This window comes from Hyperolius riggenbachi, chromosome 8 (genome assembly GCF_040937935.1).
Source record: "Hyperolius riggenbachi isolate aHypRig1 chromosome 8, aHypRig1.pri, whole genome shotgun sequence".
Taxonomy (NCBI): Eukaryota; Metazoa; Chordata; class Amphibia; order Anura; family Hyperoliidae; genus Hyperolius; species Hyperolius riggenbachi.
In genome coordinates, this window is record NC_090653.1 from 193,898,897 (window position 1) to 193,912,386 (window position 13,490).

General features: G+C 43.8%; 1 protein-coding gene across 3 annotated transcripts in view; it reads left to right on the forward strand.

Moving 5' to 3' along the window:
* LOC137527529 (gamma-aminobutyric acid receptor subunit beta-4) overlaps positions 1-13,490 on the forward strand; it is a 608,888-nt gene that overhangs the window by 9,237 nt on the left and 586,161 nt on the right. For 2 of the 3 annotated variants that reach the window (XM_068248065.1, XM_068248069.1), the window contains exon 1: positions 4,973-5,681. The exons of the other annotated variant lie outside the window; for it this stretch is intronic. In XM_068248065.1, the coding sequence (XP_068104166.1) occupies positions 5,599-5,681 (83 nt within the window). In that variant the 5' untranslated portion in view covers positions 4,973-5,598. Of the gene's footprint in view, positions 1-4,972; positions 5,682-13,490 lie in introns of those variants that run through there. 3 annotated transcript variants of the gene reach the window in all.

Below are 13,490 nucleotides of genomic sequence, written 5' to 3' on the forward strand. Positions count from 1 at the left end.
CTCCTTAGCGGTATGGACGAGCTCAGCTCGTCCATTACCGCCGGAGGGTGCCGCTCAGGCCCTGCTGGGCCGATTTGCGCCAAATAAAAAGCAGCACACGCAGCCAGCACTTTGCCAGCCACGGGTACTACCTGATCGCCGCCGCACTGCGGCAATCCGCCGCGAGCAGTGGCAAAAGAGGGTCCCCCCAGCCGCCCGAGCCCAGCGCAGCCGGACCGGACGAGAAAAGCAAAACAAGGAGGGCAGCTCATCGCGGACATTCCGAGGCGAAAAAAAAAACTGAGATAAACAATTGTATCTGTCCTCCTCCTTCTAAAAATGACTTTTAAGGTTATCCTGCAGTTTTAGTTTATATTTCAATCAACTTTTTTAACCACTTGCCGACCAGTGGCTTTCTGGCTGATCTGTGCTGCGTAGGCTCTCCAGCCCACAGCACAGATCAGGTTTTAGCCAGGGTGATCAGACTTACCCCCTTTTTTCCCTACTAGGGGGATGTCCTGCTGGGGGGGTCTGATTGCCGCCGGCTCTCTGCGCTTTGCGGGGGGGGGGGCTCTTCAAAGCCCCCCTCCGCAGCGTTTTCAGCGCTCCGTCCCTCTCCCTCCCTCTCCCTTCCCCTCTGAGCTGCGCAGGACGGATATCCATCCTGCGCATTGTAGGATAGGCTTCAGCCTATCAAATGATGGCGATCCCCGGCCAATCAGAGGCCGGGGATCGCCGATCTGCCTTATGGCGCTGCTGCGCAGCAGCGCCGTATGATGTAAACAGCGGGGATTTCTTTCCCGTGTGTTTACATTTTGCCGGCGAGCCGCGATCGGCGGCTCTCCGGCTGTTCACGGAGACAGCCTCTGTGAACGGACATGGAAAGGCCGTTTCCATGGAAACTTGCAGACGACCAGTTTACGCCAATCGGCGTTAGCTGGTCGTCAAGAGGTTAAGCTTTTACTGTTTCATGGCCTTTTCTCAATGAAACATTAATTGAAGTATGCCAGGGCTAAAATATATGAACTATTGTTCTTTTCTAACTCTTTCCTGCTCTTAGAAGCCATTTACTGCCACAAAAGTGTTTTATGGCTGCAATTCCTCATCAGTGAGGGTTACACTAGAGTCTGACCCGGTCCCAACCCGGACAGGAACTGCCACTTACATACCTGATTTTTAACTTTTTCAGGCAGAGAAAGAAAAAAAGGAACACAGCATAGTTATTTGCAGAGGCGTATCTAGAGGGGTGCAGGCATGGCTTGTGATATGGGCGCCACAGCACCATGGGCGCCATGGCTGCCTCCTCCCTCATGCTTCACCACCATACTGAAGGATGCCTCTCAGGCATTTGTACCTGCTCTTATACTGGAGGACACCTCTCACTACCTATACTGAGGGACTACTTATACTGGGGGATACCTCTTACCACTTATGCTAAGAAAAACAAAAGTTTGCTTTCCTAAAACAGAAAGAATTTGCGATAATTCAGGTTGGAGTGAGCTCGAGATGTCTCCCAGGCACCACTGCTGAATATATGCAAATTAACCATTGTACCCTTAGAAGCTAAACACACCTCCAGAACCGCTGGAATGCAATGATGTGACAGCTTGTTAATAAGTACAGAGCCATAATAATCCAACATGCATACAGACTGTTTCAGATTGTTTGATCCTCATCAGTATATGGCATGGATTAATTTGGCTCTATGGAGTAGGGCTTGTAAATCCGAGAGGCACAGACTAACCAGCAAGCTCATGGTGACCCAGAACTCATTGGGGTGTGTAAGGGACTACAATGGTCCTAAAAGCCCCCTTACTAAGATGTTAAGAAAAACAAAAGTTTGCTTTCCTAAAACAGAAAGAATTTGCGATAATTCAGGTTGGAGTGAGCTCGAGATGTCTCCCAGGCACCACTGCTGAATAAAGAAGGCTACTTATACTGGGGAGACATCTCTAACTAAATATACTAGGAGGGCAACGTAAACATGGGTCTACTTATACTGGGTGAACTACCTATACTAGGGTGCTACCTCTGGTTACCTTTACTTGGGGGTTAACTCTAGCAACCTATACTGGGGTGACTTGAATCATTGCAAGAAAAGAAGCTGTTATTATGGGACAAGGTGGTTTGATGGGTGGAGGGGGGCACAATTTCAGTGTTTGCCATAGGTGCTATGTCACCCAGATACGCCCCTGGTTATTTGTGTGCTAGGCATTGTACATACTCATGTCTATCTCATAATGTCACATGTCACCTTGTGAGTCCTTTAAGCTATCCCTCGCTCAGCAGAGCTCTCTACCTATTCTACTTAGTATCAGTCATAGGCATAATGTAAAATGGCTGCTGTACTCGTGCTTTTATAGTGGGGATCCAGAAGGGAGGAATACCTCATTGGCTGCCATGTGTCTCCTGACTCTGGGGTGAGGGGTCAATTTTTGGCTCCATGAAAATAATTAGGGGTTGATCGAATTTCATAATCTGTTCGCTGGCCAGCGAATGGCCAATGATTGCCAGGAACCGTTCGCCCGCGAACAGTTTGGTCAATCACTACATCAGAATCTTGATCAGCAGTACATTTTTGATAATAGAATGGTGACTTAATCAGCAGATGAATTGTGTTGCAGAACAGTGAGCAGTAAAACACTAGCAGTGCAAATGTACAACTGATTTTTGATTAAATAACCACTGCAATTTCATCAAGATCAAATGCTGCTATATGGTTTGTTTATCTATGCTCTATTAAATTATTGATAGAAAAGTAATTGATCATTAGCCTAACGGTGCCTTTATAGAACTGTATAAAGCTTTTGTTAAACTGCAGCAGACATCAGGAGTCTGTTAGATGTCTTGGTAGCCTTTGTAAATTCTAGCAGACTGTTATGTCGCCCACTGCATGGAGGAGGGAGAATGAGCTTCTTGAGGAAATGTAGAAGGTGGGTGAAAGCCACACCCCCAGGAAAAAAAATGTGAATACTTCATAGGCTCTTCAGTGAGTGAAAAGTATTTTTTAATTCACACCATTATCTGGAAGAGGAAAAAACAGGGAGAAAGAAAAAAATATATATACACGCTCAGAAAGATCTTGATATTTCAATGTGAGATTGTCTAATAGTACCATCCCGTTTGGTTGTCAAGGTTGCAAAGATTGCAGCATCTATCATCACTATGGCAACCAACCTTATTCTTCCCTGGGCATCCTGAAGGGATGCTCTTGTGCATGCGAAACGAGGGGGATGGGGGAGCACGGACACAAGGATACGCTGAAAACATGGTTGGGAACAAGCATAAGAGACATATGAGGGAATCAGAGAATGGATGAAAGAATTAAAATTAGATTTTACTGATAGAAAATAAATGTGTGTTAAGATGCATGCATATTAAGGTGACTATGAGAGTACAGCAGAAATGTGAAACTGGCTAAAAATACGAGAATGGAATAATGTATGTCAAAGCTGAAACCAAGCAGGTATACTGTATGCGGGAATGAGGATTACTGGTGAACATGTAACTATGGTTTACGACCTCTTAAATGTAGAGATTTTAATATCGGATTTTAGATATGGTTTTGGTAACAAAGGCTACAAAACATAATATGCTTGTAAGGAAACGGTTCGCAATATTAAAATTATTTTCATGCTCACCATGATTAAACTTTGTAATGGCCATTTAGAGGCCATTGTGCAATATTATGGCTGCACGAGACAATACAGGAAAAGGTAGGCTGGAGACACACTGCTATTAGTTTTAAAGAACAAAATGACCAATTAGGTTTGCTGGATCCTTATGGCTGTATAGAAAGGGAAACTAGTCTACCCATTAGTTACAAAATTATAACAACGCTCGTAGCCTAAGATGTGGGGAAAGCAAAGGAGATACCAAGCCCCCATACCATGAATGGAGAAAAACATGGTCTCTAAGTTACCATGGAGAGGCTCAGTACCTGTCCATTGCAATTCGTTTACTTACCTGTAAAATCTTTAATCTCATGATTGTAATTTCTATTCGTTTTTACAAAGCTGATTATGTAATCTCTTCCATTCTTCCTTGCACATTATCTTGCTAGAACGATCACTACTCTAAACGTACATACAGTTCAGTTATCAAGCACCGGAGATCACTGTAAAAAACGTCACAGTATGGATTAACTTTTGTGAATCCCTGCTTTTGTCATTATCTGCACTGGAGTAAAATGGGCTAGCCGATGCAGCCTTTCATAATCTATACTCATTTTCTTTGTACCGGTAACTATCCTACCTATATGGTTCATCCATCTCGTTTTACTAAGAGGATTAATTTGAATACTTAATAGCGCTGTAATTCACTTTGACAGTGAAACAAATGTAATTGTTTCTTACTATCTTACTATCTTACTTTCTTACTATAGTAAGGAGGGGAGGCTAAATAGGCTGAGTAGGAGGAAAGCAGGCTTGAGATATTGTGGATATTGTTTTGTTGTAGGATACACTTTTAGCTTGTGCTCATATTTCGTACATTTAGACAAACTGTTATAGCATCAAATATAACTAAATACAAACTCGAATTTCTAAAATATAAGTCACCAATGTAATTGCAGTTCCATACAACTATTATAGAGATAAACTGCTACTGTTGCTGCATACTTCCGTCACATATTGATTCCTTGTCTGTGCTACAAAAACGCTCTGCACCTGGGATCGCTCCTTTCCGCAGCATCACTCCAACCCCATATGTATCTGAAGAAAAGGATCTCTGCTCATCTACCTGGGCTTTAACACAAAAAAAGAGGACAGGTCCCTCCAAATACGAGTTAATGCTGTCAAATATGACGTCAGAATTCCAATGTGCACACAGTTTTTTCCTCTCTCGTTTCTATTTTTCTACCCCCTCCTTTGCTGGTCGCTTCACTCCCTCCATTTGCTATATAAGTACCCTCCTATCTCTTTCCCCTCTCTTCTGGCTCACCCTCCCTTCTTCACCCCTCCCTCTACGCAATGTGCAGCAGTCAGATCCTGCTGCAGCAGATATAATGGAGCATCCCTCCTCCTCCTTGTGCTGAAGCTTACCCTTTCCCTACTCATTTTATTTTTTTCCATTTTTGTTTCATTTCATCCCCCTCCTGTACTGAAAACAAGACAGGGGAGGGGGTGTGAGAGGGGCAAAGCAAGAACCCCTGAAGTGTACCAACTTAAAAAGGGGGAACAAGGTAGAGGGGGGTATTTTCCCTCTCCCTCCCTACCTTTCCCTCTCACTGGGGCTTCTAGCAAGCCACGGCTATGCACAGATGGAGGAATAGGCAAAAAAGCAAGAGAAAACTGAAGCAAAAGAAACGAAGAATTCATCAATCTGATTGATACACAACCGGATTCATTTATTTTTTGTGTTGTAAAGGAAAAAGGTGATTTGCATTTATTTTGGACCGCTCCAATATTTGAATATACACATTCTCTATAGGAACCTATTTTTTTCCTTATCTTTGGAATTTGGATACTTTTTCTCTTGCTTTATATAGCTACACCAATTTATCTATATTTAGAAATAGATATTTATTAAAGAATTGCAAGAGTTCAAGTCCCCCCCCTTACTCCTTCCCCTCCCCCCTCCCCATCCAAAACACCTCTTCACTCCAAGGTCCAGGTGGAAATGTTGAGTTTGGGGAAAGAGAGCTGGATTGGAGCAATTTTCTCATCTGTGACAACCATCCTGCTAGTCTGTTCTGCACAAAGGTAAGGTGGTTGAAATTGGTGGGAGGAGATCTGATAATGAAAAACATATGTGTGCTAGTGTGCTTTGGGTGAAGAAGGTTTTCAATTGTGTTAAATAATGATTGTGAAAATGCTAATAAACAGTTTGGAACTGCTGTTGTTACTGATGGATAAAAACACTTTATTTTGAGAATACAAGAGGTGAGAAAGATAAGAAACATGATGTTAACAGAGTTTATGGTAGCATCAGAGCTGAATTGAGGATTTGGATTCCCCTATGCACCCCAGACCTTCGACACCAGTAAAATTTCCTAGTAGGAGTGCAACCCAAAATCTTTGGGCTCGTGTTTCCTCCACGGATATGAGTAAAGTGACCCTAAAAAATCAAGTAGGAAATGTTCCCACTATAAAAACACAAAAGCCAGTGTTCTCTCCCACAAAATAGTGATAGATATAGATTGTGAGCTCCTCTGAGAAAAGTCAGTAACATGACTATGTACTCTGTAAAATGCTGCAGTAGATGCCAGTACTATATAAATACATAATAATATGGTAGGACATTAGACTATGACTATGTTAGGATTAGATTGTGAGCTCCTCTGAGAACAGTCCGGGACATGACTATCTACTCTGTAATGTGCTGCAGAAGATGTCACTGCTATATAAATAAATAATAATAAAAATATGGTAGGACATATGACTAGGATTAGATTGTGAGCTCCTCTGAGGACAGTCAGTGACATGACTATGGACTCTATGAAGTACTGCTGAAGATGGCAGTACAATATAAATATATAATAATAGGTTTACCCCATAATACCAATAATGTGGCAGCGTTTCCACAACATAAACATAATGCAGCAGCGTTCCCACAAAATACATACAATGTGCCACTTTTGTCCCTCTGCCACCTCCGTTCTAACTAGCCTAGGGAGCCAGGCATACGTGGCTCACAGTATAGTTAACCAGGCTTAGGTGCTCCAAAGTATAGGTAGGTAGGCATAGGTTGGTGCCCCAGTACACGCAGCTAGGCATAGAAAGGTGCTCCAGTACTTAGCTAGGCATAGGTAGGTGTCCCAGTATAGATAGGTAGGTGCACCAGTATATGTAGCTAGACATAGGTAGGTGCCCCAGTATAGGTAGCTAAGCATGGGTAGGCACTTAATATAGGTAGCTAGGCATAGGTAGGTGCCCCAGTATAGGCAGAGGTAGGATGGCCCAGTATAGGCAGCTAGGCATAGGAAGGTGCCCCAGTATAGGCAGCTAGGCATAGGTAGGTGTCCCAGTATAGGTAGGTAGGTGCCCCAGTATATGTAGCTAGGCATGCCCCAGTATAGGCAGCTAGGTAGAGGTAGGTGCCCCAGTATAGGCAGCTAAGCATAGGTAGGTGTCACAGTATAGGTAGTTAGGCATAGGTAGGTGTCCCAGTATAGGTAGGTGCCCCAGTAGTTACTTAGGCATAGGTAGGTGTCCCAGTATAGGTAGTTAGGCATAGGTAGGTGTCCCAGTATAGGTAGGTAGGTGCCCCAGTAGTTAGCTAGTCATAGGTAGGTGTTCCAGTATAGGTAGGTAGGTGCCCCAGTAGTTAGCTAGGCATAGGTAGGTGTCCCAGTAGAGGTAGTTAGGCAAAGGTAGGTGTCCCAGTGTAGGTAGGTAGGTGCCCCAGTATATGTAGCTAGACATAGGTAGGTGCCCCAGTATAGGTAGCTAAGCATGGGTAGGCACTTAATATAGGTAGCTAGGCATAGGTAGGTGCCCCAGTATAGGCAGAGGTAGGATGGCCCAGTATAGGCAGCTAGGCATAGGAAGGTGCCCCAGTATAGGCAGCTAGGCATAGGTAGGTGTCCCAGTATAGGTAGGTAGGTGCCCCAGTATATGTAGCTAGGCATGCCCCAGTATAGGCAGCTAGGTAGAGGTAGGTGCCCCAGTATAGGCAGCTAAGCATAGGTAGGTGTCACAGTATAGGTAGTTAGGCATAGGTAGGTGTCCCAGTATAGGTAGGTGCCCCAGTAGTTACTTAGGCATAGGTAGGTGTCCCAGTATAGGTAGTTAGGCATAGGTAGGTGTCCCAGTATAGGTAGGTAGGTGCCCCAGTAGTTAGCTAGTCATAGGTAGGTGTTCCAGTATAGGTAGGTAGGTGCCCCAGTAGTTAGCTAGGCATAGGTAGGTGTCCCAGTAGAGGTAGTTAGGCAAAGGTAGGTGTCCCAGTGTAGGTAGGTAGGTGCCCCAGTATATGTAGCTAGACATAGGTAGGTGCCCCAGTATGGGTAGCTAAGCATATGTAGGCACCCAATATAGGTAGCTAGGCATAGGTAGGTGCCCCAGTATAGGCAGCTAGGCAGGGGTAGGGACTCCAGTATAGGCTGCTAGGCATAGGTAGGTGCCCCAGTATAGGCAGCTAGGCATAGGTAGGTGCCCCAGTATAGGCAGCTAGGTATAAGTAGGTGTCCCAGTATAGGCAGTTAGGCATAGGTAGGTGTCCCAATATAGGTAGGTGCCCCAATAGTTACCTAGGCATAGGTAGGTGCTCCAGTAGTTAGCTAGACATAGGTAGGTGTCCCAGTATAGGCAGCTAGGCATAGGTAGGTGCCCCAGTATAGGCAGCCAGGCATAGGTAGGTGTCCCAGTATAGGTAGTTAGGCATAGGTAGGTGTCCCTTTACAGGTAGGTGCCCCAGTAGTTATCTATGCATAGGTAGGTGTCCCAGTATAGGTAGGTAGGCGTAGGTGTCCCAGTATAGGTAGTTAGGTATAGGTAGGTTACATAGTTACATAGTTACTTTGGTTGAAAAAAGACATACGTCCATCGAGTTCAACCAGTACAAAGTACAACTCCAGCCTGCTCCCTCACATATCCCTGTTGATCATAAAATCCCTGGATTAACATCATTGGCATTACCTAGTAATTGTAGCCATGGATGTCATTCAACGCAAGGAAAGCATCTAAGCCCCCTTTAAATGCAGGTATAGAGTTTGCCATAACGACTTCCTGTGGCAATGCATTCCACATCTTAATCACTCTTACTGTAAAGAACCCTTTCCTAAATAAATGGCTAAAACGTTTTTCCTCCATGCGCAGATCATGTCCTCTAGTCCTTTGAGAAGGCCTAGGGACAAAAAGCTCATCCGCCAAGCTATTATATTGCCCTCTGATGTATTTATACATGTTAATTAGATCTCCTCTAAGGCGTCTTTTCTCTAGACTAAATAAACCCAGTTTATCTAACCTTTCTTGGTAAGTGAGACCTTCCATCCCACGTATCAATTTTGTTGCTCGTCTCTGCACCTGCTCTAAAACTGCAATATCTTTTTTGTAATGTGGTGCCCAGAACTGAATTCCATATTCCAGATGTGGCCTTACTAGAGAGTTAAACAGGGGCAATATTATGCTAGCATCTCGAGTTTTTATTTCCCTTTTAATGCATCCCAAAATTTTGTTAGCTTTAGCTGCAGCGGCTTGGCATTGAGTACGATTATTTAACTTGTTGTCGATGAGTACTCCTAAGTCCTTCTCCAAGTTTGATGTCCCCAACTGTATCCCATTTATTTTGTATGGTGTTAGACCATTGGTACGACCAAAATGCATGACTTTACATTTGTCAACATTGAATTTCATCTGCCATGTATGTGCCCATATAGCCATCCTATCCAGATCCTGTTGCAATATAACACTATCTTCCTTAGAGTTGATGATTCTGCACAATTTTGTATCATCTGCAAAAATAGCAACATTGCTCACTACTGTATCCACTAGGTCATTAATAAATAAATTGAAGAGCACTGGACCCAGTACAGACCCCTGTGGAACCCCACTGCTAACAGTCTCCCATTTTGAGTATGATCCATTGACCACAACTCTTTGTTTTCTGTCCATTAGCCAGTTCCCTATCCAAGCACACAGACTCTTCCCCAGTCCTTGCATCCTCATCTTTTGCACCAGACTTTTGTGGGGAACAGTGTCGAATGCCTTAGCAAAGTCTAAGTATATCACATCTACAGCATTCCCAATATCCATATTAGCATTCACTACCTCATAAAAGCTGAGCATGTTAGTCAAACAGGACCTGTCTTTAGTAAACCCATGTTGATGCTGAGAAATAAGATTATTTTCTACTATGAAGTCATGTATAGTATCTCTTAGTAACCCCTCAAATAGTTTGCATACAACTGATGTTAAGCTTACAGGTCTATAGTTTCCTGGATCTGATTTTTTGCCCTTCTTAAATAATGGGAAAACGTGGGCTGTACGCCAATCCACGGGGACTCTGCCAGTTGCAAGAGAGTCACAAAAGATAAGATAAAGGGGTTTATCTATAACTGAACTTAATTCCCTTAGGACCCGAGGATGCATGCCATCCGGGCCAGGTGCCTTGTCTATTTTTAATTTATTTAGTCTTGCCTTTACTTCTTCCTGCGTTAAGTATTTAATATTACAGTTAGAAGATTGAGACTCTTCCGCCTCTGTAATTTGCAACAGTGCTGTTTCCTTTGTAAAGACAGAAGCAAAGAAAGCATTTAATAACTCTGCCTTACCTTGGTCATCCACCATTGAGTTCCCACCCTCATCCTTTAGGAGTCCTATACAGTCAACCTTTCTTTTTTTAGAGTTGATGTACTTGTAAAACTTTTTTGGGTTAGATTTGATATCCCTAGCGATTTGATTTTCAGCTTCGATCTTTGCCAGCCTAATTTCTTTTTTACAATTTTTATTGCACTCCCTATAATTGCTTAGTGCAGCCTCGGTCCCCTCCTGTTTTAGGACCTTATAGGCATTCTTTTTCCTCTTCATTTTATCTTTAACCTTTCTATTCATCCATAGAGGCCTTTTTTTATTCCTAGACATTTTGTTTCCATATGGGATATACATACTACAATATTGATTGAGAATACGTTTAAAAGCTTGCCATTTCCCTTCAGTGTCCTCCCCTTGTAGTATATTATCCCAGTTCACCAAACTTAGTGCCTGCCTGATTTGATTGAACTTTGCTTTTCTAAAATTCATAGTTTTAGTGGTCCCGCTGCCCCGTGGCCTATCAGTCACCAGATCAAACGTTATCATGTTGTGATCACTATTTCCCAAATGTTCTTGAACCTGCACATTTGATACATTATCTGGTCTATTCGAAATGATCAGATCCAGTAACGCATTCCCCCTAGTTGGTTCCGTTACCATTTGAGTCAAGTAATTGTCCTGTAGTGCTGCCAGAAATCTGCTGCTTTTACCAGAATGGGTAGCCTCAATACCCCAGTCAATGTCTGGAAAGTTGAAGTCGCCCATAACTATGACCTCATTTTTACTTGCCGCTTTTTCAATTTGCTGTAGTAATTGCAGTTCTGCAGCTTCATTAATATGAGGTGGTCTGTAGCATACCCCAATAAGCAATTGGCAACTTTTATTTCCACCATGAATATTTACCCAAACGGACTCCACATCTTCGCAATCTTCCTCCATCTCATCGTTGAGGACAGCTGTAAAAGAATTCTTAACAAAGAGACAAACCCCTCCACCTTTTTTCCCTGTTCTATCCCTCCTGAACACATTGTATCCTTTTAAATTGGCTATCCAGTCATGACTTTCATCCATCCATGTCTCGGTTATTCCCACAATGTCATAGCCTTTGTCATTCAGAATGAACTCTAGTTCATCTATTTTATTTGCAAGGCTCCGAGCATTGGTTATCATGCACTTTATATTTTTACCACCACATTTACCAATTTTGTTTACCTGAAATGGGCTACTTGAAGTTTTACCAACCTCCTTAATCTTTACACTGTCCCCACCCCCCTCTCCACCCCCCATAATGTTAGGCTCCCACTGTCTTTTTACCTTATCTTGTCTATATGTTGAGACTTTATCCTCCCGCCTCCCCCCAGATCCTAGTTTAAAATCTCCTCCAACCGTTTAGCCATCTTCTCCCCCAATGCAGCTGTGTCCCAGTATAGGTAGGTAGGTGCCCCAGTAGTTAGCTAGGCATAGGTAGGTGCCATAGTATAGGTAGGTAGGTGCCCCAGTAGTTAGCTAGGTATAGGTAGGTGTCCCAGTATAGGTAGTTAGGCATAGGTAGGTGCCCCGTATTGGTAGGTAGGTGCCCCAGTAGTTAGCTAGGCATAGGTGGGTTCCCCAGTATAGGTAGTTAGCATAGGTAGGTGTCCCAGTATAGGTAGGTAGGTGCCCCAGTAGTTAGCTAGGCATAGGTAGTTCCCCAGTATAGGGAGGCCATGCATAGGTGGGTGCCATTGTACAGGTAGCGGTGATACAGTGGTGGCTAGGCGCCGCTGAGCAGAGGTGAATGAGAGACTCCCGCAGCCATGACTCACGCGCCTTTTAGTTCCGGTTCCAAGCGCAGGAACAGGAAGCACAAGGAGCATGGACCCTGCGGCTTGAGTCTCTCATTCACGATCTGCTCAGTGCCTAGCCACAGCTGTATCGTCACTGTAGCCACGATCCCCACCTGCCTGGCTACCACCACCCCTCCCCCCCCCTTCCCCCGCATCCATCTCTACCACGCCAATCCAGGACGGGTATCTGTAAAAATTAAATTGATAAAAACAAAAACAAAAAAAACAGGCAGTTAGGCAACGCCCCCCCCTCCTAAAGGGTCGCTAGGGGCCGGTGCCTATTTTGCCTCTTAAGAAATATGGGCCTGCTTACAGGTCTATAATTTCCCAGATCTGATATTTTGTCCTTCTTAAATAATGGGAAAATGTGGGCTGTACGCCAATCTAATGGAACTCTTCCAGTTGAAATAGAGTCACAAAAAATAAGATAAAGGGGTTTATGAATAACTGAACTTAATTCCCTAATGCTGGGAATACACCATGAGATTTTTCAGCAGATTTACTGTCCGATCGATTTTCGGATAGTTTTCAAATCGATTTCCATTTACTTCTATGAGAAATCGATTAGAAAAATAATCAAAAATAAGATCGGACCTGTCGGAAATTATCTATCGAACCATCTATCTGCCAAAAAATCTCATGGTGTATTCCCAACATTAGGACCCGAAGATGTATGCTATCCGGGCCAGATGCCTTATCTATTTTTAATTGATTTAATCTTGCTTTCACTTCTTCCTGCGTTAAAGGGATACTGTAGGGGGGTCAGGGGAAAATGAGTTGAACTTACCCGGGGCTTCTAATGGTCCCCCGCAGACATCCTGTGTTGGCGCAGCCACTCACCGATGCTCCGGCCCCACCTCCGGTTCACTTCTGGAATTTCAGACTTTAAATTCTGAAAACCACTGCGCCTGCGTTGCCGTGTCCTCGATCCCGCTGATGTCATCAAGAGCGCACAGCGCAGGCCCAGTATGGTCTGTGTCTGCGCAGTACACTCCTGGTGACATCAGCGGGAGCGAGGACACAGGCGTGCAGGCGCAGTGGTTTTCTGACTTTAAAGTCAGAAATTCCAGAAGTGAACTGGAGGTGGTGCCGGAGCATCGGTGAGTGGCTGCGCCAACACAGGATGTCTGCGGGGGACCATTAGAAGCCCCGAGTAAGTTCAGCTCATTTTCCCCCGACCCCCCTACAGTATCCCTTTAAGTATTTAATTTTACAATTAGAAGATTGAGACCCTTCCGCATCTGTAATTTGCAACAGTGATGTTTCCCTTGTGAAGACAGAAGCAAAGAAAGCATTTAATAACTCCACCCTACCTTGGTCATGCGCCATTGAGTTCCCACCCTCCCCCTTTAGGAGTCCAATACAGTCGACCTTTTTTTTTTTTATGTACTTAGATGTGATATCACTAGCAATTTGATTTTCAGTTTCAATCTTTGCTAGCCTAATTTATTTTTTACAACTTTTATTGCACTACTTAAAATTGCTTAATGCA